The sequence below is a fragment of the Podarcis raffonei genome, chromosome 5 (genome assembly GCF_027172205.1).
Source record: "Podarcis raffonei isolate rPodRaf1 chromosome 5, rPodRaf1.pri, whole genome shotgun sequence".
Lineage (NCBI taxonomy): Eukaryota > Metazoa > Chordata > Lepidosauria > Squamata > Lacertidae > Podarcis > Podarcis raffonei.
In genome coordinates, this window is record NC_070606.1 from 12,989,851 (window position 1) to 13,003,803 (window position 13,953).

Here is a 13,953-nt window from a genome sequence, read left to right on the forward strand (position 1 = left end):
ATGAATGAAGGATAGCAGTTCCAGACTGAGATGCAAATATGGAAGCAACCCTTATGCTTTCAATTCCTTCACTAATTTGCACAGGAGTTTGATTTCCCAGCCGCACCTGAAGCTGCAGCAACCGTCACCTGTCAAACAAACAAATGGTTTCTGTATAGTTAAATGTCTCTCTGTTACCTTGATTTATTAGCTTCATTACTTTGTCATAGCTCTGAGACATACTTGTTGCTTCTATTCCTGGCTCAAGAAGGTTTCTCTGTTTTATTAATGCTGTGACCAGAACTCCCACTTCTGTCAATGAAGCCACACACAGGAACCTCCCCCCTTCCAAAAATAAAAGTGACCAATCAATGATGTCATCTAAGTTCATCAGAATTTAATGTTGTGTGTGTAGATCAACACTGAGCAGGAATAAATGAGCAGCTCTCACGATGAAGCAATTTCACAATACAATAAAATCATACAAAACCAATTGCGTATGTCAGAATACAGTGGTACCTCGGGTTACATATGCTTCAGGTTACATATGCTTCAGGTTACAGACTCCGCTAACCCAGAAATAGTGCTTCAGGTTAAGAACTTTGCTTCAGGATAAGAACAGAAATCGGGCTCCGGCGGTGCAGCGGCAGCAGGAGGCCCCATTAGCTAAAGTGATGCTTCAGGTTAAGAACAGTTTCAGGTTAAGAACAGACCTACGGAACAAATTAAGAACTTAACCCGAGTTACCACTGTAGTTAAAATGGTTGCCTTTTTTATGATTTCAAACAAAGTACAGAGACCAACTGGGATAAAACATCTCCAACTAGAATGCTTGCTGAAAGTGGGGAATTTTAAGACAACAGAGATTGTGCCTTTCTGAAATGTAATGGGAGGGCATTTTAAAGCATAGGTGCCACCACAATAGATGCTCCATTTTGACACTGCATGGAATGGACGTTCTAAGATGGTATCTGCAGAATGCCTTTTCCTGCACAGCACTGTGATTTGTTGGCTGTAAAAGGAACGAGACACACTTCTAGGTATCCTGGTCCCAAGCTGTTTAGGGCTTTGTACCGGCATATTGTAAAAGCTCTGGTTTTCCCAGTAGTGATGTATGGAAGTGAGAGCTGGACCATCAAGAAGGCTGATCACCGAAGAATTGATGCTTTTGAATTATGGTGCTGGAGGAGACTCTTGAGAGTCCCATGGACTGCAAGAAGATCAAACCTATCCATTCTGAAGGAAATCAGCCCTGAGTGCTCACTGGAAGGACAGATCCTGAAGCTGAGGCTCCAATACTTTGGCCACCTCATGAGAAGAGAAGACTCCCTGGAAAAGACCCTGATGTTAGGAAAGATGGAGGGCACAAGGAGAAGGGGACGACAGAGGACGAGATGGTTGGACAGTGTTCTCGAAGCTACCAGCATGAGTTTGACCAAACTGCGGGAGGCAGTGGAAGACAGAAGTGCCTGGTGTGCTCTGGTCCAGGGGGTCACGAAGAGTCGGACACGACTAAACAACTAAACAACAAATGTTCCACATGGGTGGAGGTTGCAAGGTGTTTGACAAGCAACAGGGCAGCCCTCTCTGCCTAACTGGATGCATCATCTTCCACCATGTTGCAGCATTCTGGGATGCTTCTCTGTCACTGCTTCCTACTGAAGGAATAATAAAATTGAGCCGTACAAGCTGGTAAGCAGAATGAGCTCAGATTTGTGGGAGATGTTGAGAACAAGAGGAACATCAAGGAAGCGGTAGGTCTGCAGAGTGGAAAAGATGGAGAAATGTTAGCAAATGATGACGAGGAGGCAGAAGGACCATGACATAGGTGGTGTTTCCGTCTCGAGGGTAGGAATGGCAAGATAAGAGATTTAGACTAAATGTTAGGGAGAAGGCCTTGCTGGTGGAAGACCAACCTTCCAACAGTGGAAAGAGGTTTATAAGCAGAGGCTGGAAAGTCACCTATCAGGGATGGTGTAGCAGCAGGCCTTCAGCAACAGCAGAGGGGCTGGGTTAGAGTTTTCTTCCAACTCTATGATGCTATCCAGCAAGTCAATGCTGAAGGCAATACAACCCTATCAGAAAAGATGCTTTTTCTATATGCAGTAACAGCAGCAAGAATACTATTGGCCCAAAAGTGGAGGCAAGAAGAATTACCAACGATGGAAGAATGGAGGATGAAATTAATGGACTATGCGGAACTTGACAAACCAATGGGAAGGATCCAAAACTGGTGGGACCAGAAATTTACTGGAGTAAATTTACGGATTATTTGAAAAGTATTTGTGGTAACCAGAGGACATTTGTAGGTTTGCAAGAAGTTCTGTGAGGAATAATATTAGAAATATTGTAAAAATGGAGAAGAAGAGATGATATGTTAAGAGATGTAAAGGAAATATTAAGATAGGAAATGCATAAGAAGTGATTAAGACGGAGGATTATCAGAGGTGCTGAGGGAAGTCCAATAAGAATGTATTTGTGATAAATTGTGTGGTATGTTTTATAATTTTGTATGTTAAAAACCAATAAAAATATTTATTAAAAAAAGAAGAAGAAAAAAGATACCCAACCTTCATGTTTCTTTGATTTTACTTGGTTCTTGTACAACCACAAAAGTTAGCATCTGGAACTTCTTTCCAGTCGATGCTGCCTTTTTTTAATGAGGTGAAATTATACTAACTAGGCAGGCTGGGAACCGTATACCTGAGTTAGATTTATCAGCTGCTAGATGAAACTAAAGAATTCAGGAAGGGAAACTTTGCTGTCGAGAGATAAAAGACACTCCGAGCTGAGCTCACACACTTGGCTCTTAATTTTCTGGCTCTCAACGCAAATAAGAGGAACATCATTTTCCTTGCCTAACAGAAGAAAAAAACAACAGTACCGATTCACGTGGTGTTTAGAAAACTCTTCCTGCTGGCTAAAATCAAGACAGGTATCTTTCCATGACGACCTTCATACAGTTAACCACATACATAAAATAAATAAAATCCAACACTGATGTCAACTAGAATATATGTAGGTGTGCAGTTGCCATGTTAGTCTTGTGGCACCTTTAAAGGCTGACACATTTTATTAGCTTCCTAAAATGTATTGGTTTTTTTAAAAAAACACCACCACCACTCAAAGTGGCTTAACCCGCCCCCCCAAAAAAGATAAAAGCATAGAATCAAGAAGAAAAACACACAGCCCAACTTTAGTTAAAACTCTAAAGTTATGTACTGAGTTGAATAGGATCCAAAATGCAGCAGTCTGATTGGTCCTAGAACAATAGGATTCAGAATGCAGCAGTCTGATTGGTCCTAGAACAATGCAGCAGTATGATTGGTCCGCAGGAGCCACCCAATCCAGCTCCAGATGGAAGTGAATCCACAACCTGATTGGCCTACAGGAGAATCCCAGAATTAGCCAATCACGTGGGGCCCATTTGTGTAAATAACGTATATAAAGCAGACATCCTGGGGGAACTTCCATTCCTCCTCACCACTATGAGCTGAATAAAGAGCATGAAATCCACTCTTGACTCCGAATACAGTGGTACCTCAGGTTACATACGCTTCAGGTTACAGACTCCGCTAACCCAGAAATAGTGCTTCAGGTTAAGAACTTTGCTTCAGGATGAGAACAGAAAACGTGCTCCGGCGGTGCGGCAGCAGGAGGCCCTAATAGCTAAAGTGGTGCTTCAGGTTAAGAACAGTTTCAGGTTAAGTACAGACCTCCGGAACGAATTAAGTACTTAAGCCGAGGTACCACTGTATATTTCAAGCAGGTTAGAAGTCACCTCAGCTTTCCAAGCACCTGGGTACTTATTTATATCTGTAGACAGCCAATCACCCAAAGGTCACAGGGCGGTTCACAAAAAACAAAACAAAAACCAAACCAGAATGATGACACAAAATGCATTTTATATATATTTATTTATATAATTATATTATATGTTACATTATATATATATATATATATATATATATATATACACACACACACACACACACACACACACACACACATATATACACTTTTTTTTAAAAAAAGAGCAAAGAAAACTAGTTAAGGCCTCCAAAAAATTGCACGGCGATGGGGCCTGCAGGGAGTTCCAAAGCTAAAAGCCCCTGCCACAATAGCCGCAACGAAGAAGCGCCGCCACCGGAGGAGACGCCGCGCTGCCCAACTGACACCACCGGAGTCCCGGGCAGCTGGGCGGTCGAACCGGAAGCAGGGGGCGGAGCCACTCCCGCCCCGCCCTCCCTCCTTCCGTCAGCCCGCGCGCGCGTGCGCAGAACCCCCCGCCGCCCGTGCGCTTTGACAACCTTTGGAGCGGCGCTCGCCAGGCCCGCGCGGTTGTTCCGTGAGGGGGCAGGTGAGGAGGAGGAGGAGGAGGAGGAGGGCGCCTTCCCGGGGCCTTCGCATCCCCGGGGTGGGGGTGTGGGGCTCGGTGGGCCTGGCGCGGCTTCGTCGCCGCGGGTCCGGGTGGGGTGGGATGGCGGCCGAGCTCGTAGGCGCTGAGGGAAGGCCCTCGTCGCCACATCGTCTGAGGCGCGGGGCGGTTGGGAAGAAATTGGGCCCACGGCTGGGGGGGGGCAGGCGGGGAAACGCGCTTGGAAGAGCCCCAAAGCCGGCCCGCTCCACCGCTGCTCATCTCCCCATCTCCTTTCTCCTTCCCTCTTCTACCTCTGTCCGTCCCTTCTCCTCTTCCCCCACCCTTCTTAACCCCCTTGTCCTCTCCCCCTAATAATATTAATCTTAATAATAATAATTTTATTGTTTCTACCCCAGCCTCTCTGGTCTGCTTGCCACCAGTGCCAGATTTACATACAGTGGTACCTCTAGATACCAACAGGATCCATTCCGGAGCCCCGTTCGCATCTAGAAGCAAATGTAACTAGCGATGGCACGTCTGCGCACGCGCGTGTTGCTTTTCGCCGCTTCTGCACATGCACGTGACGTCATTTTGAGCGCATGCGCAAGCGGCGAAACCCGGAAGTAATGCGCTCCGTTACTTCCGGGTTGCCGTGGAGCGCAACTTGAACGCACTCAACTTGAAGCGTATTCAATCCGAGGTATGACTGTATAAGCTAAACAAGCTATAAGGGATGCGGGTGGCGCTGTGGGTTAAACCACAGAGCCTAGGACTTGCCGATCAGAAGGTTGGCGGTTTGAATCCGCGTGACGGGGTGAGCTGTTGCTCAGTCCCTGCTCCTGCCAACCTAGCAGTTCGAAAGCACGTCAAAGTGCAAGTAGATAAATAGGTACCGCTCCGGCGGGAAGGTAAACGGCGTTTCCGTGCGCTGCTCTGGTTCGCCAGAAGCGGCTTAGTCATGCTGGCCCCATGACCCGGAAGCTGTACGCCGGCTCCCTCGGCCAATAAAGCGAGATGAGCGCCACAACCCCAGAGTCGTCCACGACTGGACCCAATGGTCAGGGGTCCCTTCACCTTTACTTTAAACAAGCTATAGCTTAGGGCCCCACTCTCTTGGGGGGCCTACAAAAAATTTAAAGGGAAAAAAACCCCTGGGTGTACATTTCCAAAATATAGGATAAAAAAACATAAAATAAAAACTACATACAGCAACAGTGGCAAATGGCTTTAGAGACGTATGCGGTCCATAAATTACCATATAGCATATAGGTACAGGTAAAGGGACCCCTAACCATTAGGTCCAGTCGTGACTGACTCTGGGGCTGTGGTGCTCATCTCGCTTTATTGGCCGAGGGAGCCGGCTTACAGCTTCCGGGTCATGTGGCCGGCATGACTAAGCCGCTTCTGGCGAACCAGAGCAGCGCACGGACACGCCGTTTACCTTCCCGCCGGAGTGGTACCTATTTATCTACTTGCACTTTGACTTGCTTTCAAACTGCTAGGTGGGCAGGAGCAGGAACCGAGCGATGGGAGCTCACCCCGTTGTGGGGATTCGAACCGCCAAACCATCTGATTGGCAAGTCCTAGGCTCTGTGGTTTAACCCACAGCGCCACCCGTGTCCCTTCCATATAGCATATATTCAACGCAAAAAACAGTGACAGTTTCTTGTTGACAAAGGACAGCTGGACATATAAAGGGCCACCATTACCTTCAGTGTCTTAGGGCCGCATCAAACCTAAAACTGGCCCTGCTCACAGCATATATCAGAACATACTAAAACATTAAAAACAACAACACAACTTCCTGATACAGGGCTTCCCTTCTGCACTTCCTCCTCCCCCATCCCTCTCCTCTCCCACTTCATGCCTCTTCTCACCTAAGGCTGGGTGATGTCGGCTTTTCAACAGCAGCCCAACATCACATACATGGCAATGTTGGAAAGCAGAGGGAGGGACAAGCTCTGTCAGGCCTGGCCCTGTGTTGATGCAGCTTGTTCCTCCAGGCGCTGGCAGAGGAGGGAGTCAGGCGCAGGCAAGCACCACCTGGCCCTCAAACCAGTCCTGGGTGATGTGTCGATACATAGCCCAGGCCTGCTGTCACCCCTCCTCCTCCTCCCTCTCCCCACTCCTCTCCCTGTTCCCCCACCCAGGGCTTTGAAGGAGGGCACCCCTTAGCCAAGGGGCAGATCAGCAGGGTTGGAAAATCATACAGTTGGAAGCAATCTTGAGAGTCATCAGAATCCTCAGCTGAAGCATTCGTGACAGATGACCACCCAAACTTGGCCTGTATTCACTTCTTCCCACTGTTCCCCATGGGACTGCAAATTCAGGGTTTAAATTGGGGTGGGGGTGGAGTTTCCATTTGCAGCAGTTCTTTTAAATTGCCGCTGCTGCACCAAAAGTTATTTTTGTGTTTGCTATATAGAATTGCCCACAGCTCTTGTGTTAAATACAGAGGGCTGTATAACTGCCAAGGCAGGTGTTGGTAGTTTTATTGTGCCAAGGGAATTTTTATTATATATTTGTTTTATACCCAACCTTTTTACCCCAATAGAGACTCAGAGATAAAGATAAGAAGAGCTGAAGAAACCATGGGCGGAGAAATCATTTGCAAAGGATTAATCATTCATAGAACTAAAACTATACGTATATATTAAAAGTCTCTTGAAATCTTATCATCTGCCATCTTCTTGGTGAACCTGCATGAGAGGTTTTGCTCCCTGGGAACCAAGGCTTTGGAATGGGTGATTTAGCCAATGAGATTCACTGTGAGTGGTTTGAATGTCAGGCTCTACAATACTACAGCGGCTCTTGGTGAGATCTGGGGGCTGAAATTAAATACTTGAAGTTGCTTAAGAAAGGTGTATTGTCTAGCCCCTTGACTTAACCCATCCACTCCAAGAAAATGGGATCAATTTGAGATCCTGCTTGAAGGTGAACTTTTATTGGTTGTCTGCTTCTAGTCAAAAAGCTTCAGAACTTAAAACTGTAATTCTTTTATGAGCAGAAGATGCCTGCCGAAAAACATCAGCCAGAAGAAGGGAATCATGTTTCTATTGGGAGTGATTCAGGTAATATAGGACTAATGGAAGCTGAACAAAGAGGTGCCTTGCCTCCTAGTGAAGGTCACATGGGAGACCATCTGGAAGCTCTTGCCTTGGAAAGCAAGCTACCTGCAGTAGCAGGCACGTCTTCTGGAGCACTGAGAAAGGGACCGCTGCTGCTCATTGACAGGCAGCAAATCCAGTCTGTGGCACGTGGTGCTCAAGCAGATGAACTCAGAGACCTGGAAGTTGATGTGTATGACCAGGATGTATTGGAACAAGGAGTTCTTCAGCAGGTAGACAATGCAATAAATGAAGCAAACAAGGCAGTGCAAATTGCTGATGCAGAAAAAGAATACCAGTCTGTACAGGATGACTTGAGGTAAGCTGAGTTACTTCTTTTTACTTCAAGGTGAAGGGTATACGCATCATGGGGAGTATAAATTGTGGACAGGATTCAACTGTCTTGCATGCACAGACTGAAGTCTTCTCCCTCTCTTTGTGCTGTGCCCCCACACCCCTTAAATCTGCTCTGGAGGGTTGGAGGAAAGTCCTCTTGCACGAATGGACCTTGTTCCCTGTGTGCATAGCCCACTCAACATTACATTGAATTCCACCCTATTGATGGCACATTTGTAGAAGCCTTAGGACACATTTCATCAAGTAAACTAAAAGCCCTGTCCTAGTTATCTGCCAACATACTCCAAAATACATTTCAGTCCACTAAATGTCAACAGGTTTATTTACACAAGTACTCAGAACCCAACTATTCTGGTTAGCTAGCTCAGAGAAATATTTGGTTGAAATCCACTGATCATTTATGCTAGGTAAGCCAGTGGAGCTTCTCCAGGCTGGTTATGAAATAGCTTGTGGACCAGAGCTGGCAGAAGAAAACCTGAACAGTGCCCCTTCAGTGGAATTACAAAGCATCGCCAAAACATCACAGCTTCACAGAAAGGAAGAAATGTTTTGCTTTCCTCATAATTGCTTGCCTGATTACCAGCCAGCTGCTACAATTTTAGACTGCAGTTGTGTTGCATTGAAGTCAGTGCATACTTTGTCATGAATTTTGGTGAGCTCAAGATTGCATTTGTAGCTGCTTTCTCTTGTATGAGAAGGATTTGAGCCTTGGGATATGGAAGGTTGGCAGTTCTGTTTCACCTTAATTATTACTCTTCCTTCTTCATGCCAATGCCCTAAAGCAGGAGTGGGGAATCTTTTTCAGGTGAAGTGCCAGATTTTTACTCCCCGCCCAACTCCTCAAGCGGTTTTGATAGGTGGGTAGGACGGCCTACCTGTCAGTCACCTTGTTAAGTTGTGGGCGAACATATCAGACGACACAGCGATTCTTCCAAAGCAGCTCTTTATTTGTAAGCTGCAACAGAACTGAACTGAGGAGCTCAGTCAGCCTGCTTATATAGAGCTCCAGAACAATGTAACTGTTGCCATTTTCTAAAACCATCCAATCACTGAACGTCACTTTTGATCCTTCATTTGCATACAAACTATCCAATCACTGAACGTCACTTTTGAGCCTTCATTTGCATACAAACTATCCAATCACTGAACGTCACTTTTGATCCTTCATTTGCATACAAACTATCCAATCACTGAACGTCACTTTTGATCCTTCATTTGCATAACTATCTACAGTATCCCCCTGCTGGCCCAGGGTGAGAACTTCAGTACATAACACACCTGATGTCAGGTGAAGTGCTCTCCATTACATGTGCAGTTTGAAATCAAGCCACATGGACAAATGCGGGGATTTGCAGGCACCACTGATCAGTGTTCAATTTTCTCTAAAATACTGAATGTAAAGCAAGTATTGAAATAAATCTAAATAATTTCTAGTGAGATTTCATTGACCAAGTGTCTCTTCCTCCTCCTTCTGCTCCTTACACAGTAAAAATGTTTTAGGGACCATTGTCATATGATGGTCATATCTTCAAAGTTGCAGGTTTTGTGAGTGTCTATTTTTCAGCTACTATTTATGGAAACAATATTGGGTTTTCAGTTGTAAACATTGCCCAGTGTTTGCGTTGAATATGCTTTTATCTGTATTCAGTTTTTGAAGCTACTCAATGGTGCTCAATAGATGATGATTAGCTTTGTGTTTTCAGGTCATGTACAACATCCTTGAAACAAATCGCTACAATTATTGAGCAATTTACTCCACAAGCTGCCACTAATAAAGATATTAGTAGAAAACTAGATTCTGTGAAGCGGCAAAAATACAACAAGGTAACTGGAAGTTCCTAATTGTAAGTGTGTTAAATCACCTTTAAATCTTTTTTTAAGTTAGTATCTTAAAGAACTCTGTACAAGTCTCACTGAAGCTAATTTGCTGGTTCTGGCTAAATGAATCAGATTATTTTATTTTTCAACTTCATGTTGTGTCCGCTTCAGGTTACGTGTTTTCGTGTTGCGTTCTGTGGCAACCTGGAAGCAACCCCTTTCTGGTACTTCCAGGTTGCCGCAGGAATGGGCTACTTCTGGGTTTCGCCGCTCGTGCATGCGCAAGAAGCACTAAATTACACCGCACGCAGATGCGGCACTTCGGCTTGCGTCAATTCCGTGTTATGGATGGGCCTTTGGAATGGATTCCATCCGTAACATGAGGTTCCAATGCAACTGCTGTAGGTGTAGGTTGCAGTTCCCTTAATCTGTTTTGTACTTTAAACTCGTTATCAGTGGTGAAGGGGAAGACACTTCCTGTCACTCCTCCTGTCAGATTATTTCTATTTCCTTCAGATTCAACAAATAGATTGGTTTGCCCCTAAGTCCAAGGACTTCCACTTGTGGAATGATGGAATGGTGCCTTCCGCCATCCTATCTCCCCTGCACCCACCAAAATTGGCTCAGAGTTGGGGTTGGTGAAGCCCCAAGAACAGTAGGGGACAGGGGGATTGTTCCATCTGGCAAGTGGCAGTCCTTGCACAGATGGAATGTTCCTCATAGCATGACACTGAATTCTACCCATTGTATCAGTGCTGGAACATCTCTGCAGGCTCTGTGTTGCCTTCTGGGTTTGATTCAAGTTGAAGTTACGAACCATAAATCCTTCACGGGTTTGTAGAAAGAGGGGCATTCTCTTGGCTGTCTTGGAATACTGTTCTCCTAGATGAGTCTTTCCATACTTGGTGCGCTCCAGAAGTTTGGGATTACAGTTCCCATCAGCACCAGCCATGTTGCCTGCTGCGAATGCAAGTTTTAGTCCAGAACATCTGGCGGGCATCAGGTTGGGCAAAGCGGCGCTAAACACATAATATCTTATTTTGAGCATGTTCTAAAAGTTTGTTTTTTAAAACTTTGCTTTAAGTAAAATGTGGATTATTTTAGGGTTCTTTGTGTTTGTAGTTATCCCAATTGTTTTATTTGTAAAAACATGCAAACATGTTTTTATATTTCTTTTTACAGTTATACATATCAAATGCAAATTGTTTACCTGAGAAGTAGATGTTGTTTTCCTTCCCCCTTGGGAATTGAACGAAAACTTAAGTGAGCTTTACAAATTATGTTTATGAAGCAAGTACTGTTCCCATTCTGTCTTACTATTTGTTGTCATCGTTGAGAATATAGGGTTGAATCCTACTAAGTCATACTCCATTGAACTTAGTGGACATGACCAATTTAAGCCCATTTATTTTAATAGGCCTTCTCACAGCATGAATAACTGGATATAACCCAGATAATTTGCTAGTCTGTTTTAACTGTATTCTCTCATGATTTCAGGAGCAGCAGTTGAAAAAAATCAAAGCAAAGCAAAGACGCCTTCAAATAATTCTTGGAGAAGAAATTTCTGGTGAAATAGATGGTGTTGACTTTGAGGAAGATGTCGGTAAGGAAAATGATAATTTATTTGGGTCATCTTGGTATAATACCTTTATTTGAAATCAACCTTTAATATTACGCTTGGAACAAATACACCAAGTTTATTACTGAAGTTTATTAACTTCAATGAGTTGTTTTTTTAGAGAGATTTAGCACTGTTTTAATTTTCTGCACCTGCAGAATTGCTCATCTGAGCACTCATATGGGAATCTTCATGGATGAAAATAAATCTTGGTTCAGTTCAGAAGGGATGGTTGTTCTTTAGAATCACTAGAGCTTTGCTCTTAATAAATTGAAACTGTTAATCAAATTAGCTGAGCTGCAAAGAAAAAAGAATGTTTTAAGTTGACAAACATCATGATAGCATTTCACTGAAAGATGTAATTCAATCAATCAACATTCACAATTTTTAATATGTGGAAAGAAAATTATATGCAGTAAACACAAGCACAACGGTATGTTTTGCATTGTTGTTAGAGATGAAGGAAATAGAGCATTTCTGTTCCTCACAGCTCCAGCTGCAATCTACCACCTTTTAAGTATCAATGAGCATGCATTGAACAGGCTATTAAATTAGAGAACTGAAGTTTTGCAAAGATATTGGAAGTTTTGCCCTTATGTCTTGTCAGTCCTTTCCATTTTCCCTTTCTGCCCTCTTGAAAGCATTCTTACTGAGGTTTCTGCTGCTCCTTTTATTTTTATTTGTTTTTTTATTGAATGTATATACCACCCTTCTCATTCATATGCATCACTCATACTGATTTACAGCAATAAAAATGTTACAATCTCATGATACAACAACAATAAAAACACATATTAAACAGAGTTGAGTTCAGCTGATAAAGACACCACAGAAAAGACAATCTGCACAGCAAGACAGAAGTTTGTCAGAATAGAAAAGTCTTCACCAAACAGGAGCAGATGGAATAGGAAAGGCCAAATGTACCTCATCAGGTGGTCTCGGTGCAGCCACCAAAAAGGCCTTGTCTCTCCTAATCGTGCGCCCATCAGAGTTGGAACCCACCAAAGGGCCTCTCTACTGGATCTTAGGGGGTGGGCAGGCTGATGCAGGAGGAGACTGTCCTCAGAATAACCTGAACCCAAGCCATTTAGGGCTTCAAAGCTAAATCAACACCTTTAATTGTGCTCTGAAACAAATTGGCAACTAGTACAGTTGTTGCAGAGTAGGAGTCATATGGTCCTGAGGGCAAGCACCCATTGACATCCTAGCTACTGCATTCTGTACCAATTGAAACCTCTCTAGGACCCTTGAAAGTAAGTCCAGTGTAGACTACATTGTTGGCATCCGTCTGTCTCAAGAGACAATGGAGTGTGCCTCCAGAAGTGAAGTCAAATGCCTGCATTAGCAACACTGAAGTGACCTCCCTGGGGCACAAGCCTGAACAGTGTGTGTGGATGTCCTGAGCTACACAGAGATTGATCCCCCATTCAGCTTCACTGATGTGGTCCAAAGAAAAGCAGAGAAATATGTTTGGCACCAGCTTAGCTGCAGGAGTTGCTGGAGGCATACAAGGTGCCATCTAACCGCCTTAGGGTCTCCACTTCGGATTTGTGTAGGGTTTACTCTTTTCTTCTCCCAAAGATATCCCGCAAAGCAGTGGAGGCTTAGGATGAGAGATTTCCTTCTCCTAGATGGGCTGCCTTTCCAGGTTGACTTCCCTCTGGGCTACATTACCATAATCCAGTTTAGAAGTAACTAAGATGTGTGCTATCATGGCCAGGTTTGACTCAGGAACATGTGCCTCTTGTACATCAGCATAAGTTGGGCAAAAGTGCTCCTAGCCACAGCCGGGGCATACAAATCCAGAGTCAAATCCAGGCACACCCCCAGATACTAATCCTATTTATTCAAGCGGCATACTAGCACATTCAAAACTTGTTGAATCCTTCTAACACAGTCCATTTCTCTCCTGGCCAGGAGCACTTCTGCCTTTTCTGGATTAAACTTCAATTAATTGACCCTCACCCAGCCCATTAAAGGTAAAGGTACCCCTGCCCGAAGGCCAGTCGTGTCCGACTCTAGGGTTGTGCGCCCATCTCACTCTATAGGCCGGGGGCCAGCGCTGTCCAGAGACACTTCCGGGTCACGTGGCCAGTGTGACGAAGCTGCTCTGGCGAGCCGGCACCAGAGCAGCACACGGAAACGCCGTTTACCTTCCCGCTAGAAAGCGGTACCTATTTATCTACTTGCACTTTATGGGTGCTTTCGAACTGCTAGGTGGGCAGGAGCTGGGACCGAAAGACGGGAGCTCACCCCACCGCGGGGATTCGAACCGCCGACCATGCGATCGGCAAGCCCTAGGTGCTGAGGTTTTACCCACAGCGCCACCCGCGTCCCCCAGAATTTAGGGTATCAGCAGCTTCCTTGGTATTAGACAAAAATTAGAAATATTTCTGCTTGTTATCCGCATTTTGATGGCAGTGCACCCAAATCCGTGGATGGTCTCCCTCAGTGGGAGGGAGCTGACCCCAACTTCAGGAACTGACCCCAAAGAAAATGTATTGGTCTTCTGTTTCTTCTATGCCAGGGGTCAGCAAACTCTTTCAGCAGGGGGCTGGTCCACTGTCCCTCAGACCTTGTGGGGGGGGGGGGGCGGACTGTATTTTGAAAGAAAGAAAGAAAGAAAGAAAAAAACTAAATAACCCAGAGATGCATTTTAAATAAAAGGACACATTCTACTCATGTAAAAACACCAGGCAGGCCCCACAAATAAC

General features: G+C 44.8%; 1 protein-coding gene across 2 annotated transcripts in view; it reads left to right on the top strand.

Annotated features, from left to right (window-relative positions):
• Positions 1-4,232: 4,232 nt before the first annotated feature.
• The window catches only part of ERCC6 (ERCC excision repair 6, chromatin remodeling factor), a 134,051-nt gene continuing 124,330 nt past the window's right edge, over positions 4,233-13,953 (top strand). For both annotated transcript variants that reach the window (XR_008330392.1, XM_053387885.1), the window contains exons 1-4: positions 4,233-4,339; positions 7,347-7,765; positions 9,507-9,627; positions 11,119-11,224. Coding sequence is in view for 1 of the 2 variants with exons in the window: in XM_053387885.1 (XP_053243860.1) it covers positions 7,350-7,765; positions 9,507-9,627; positions 11,119-11,224 (643 nt within the window). In the remaining variant the exon portion in view is untranslated. The remainder of the gene's footprint in view (positions 4,340-7,346; positions 7,766-9,506; positions 9,628-11,118; positions 11,225-13,953) is intronic.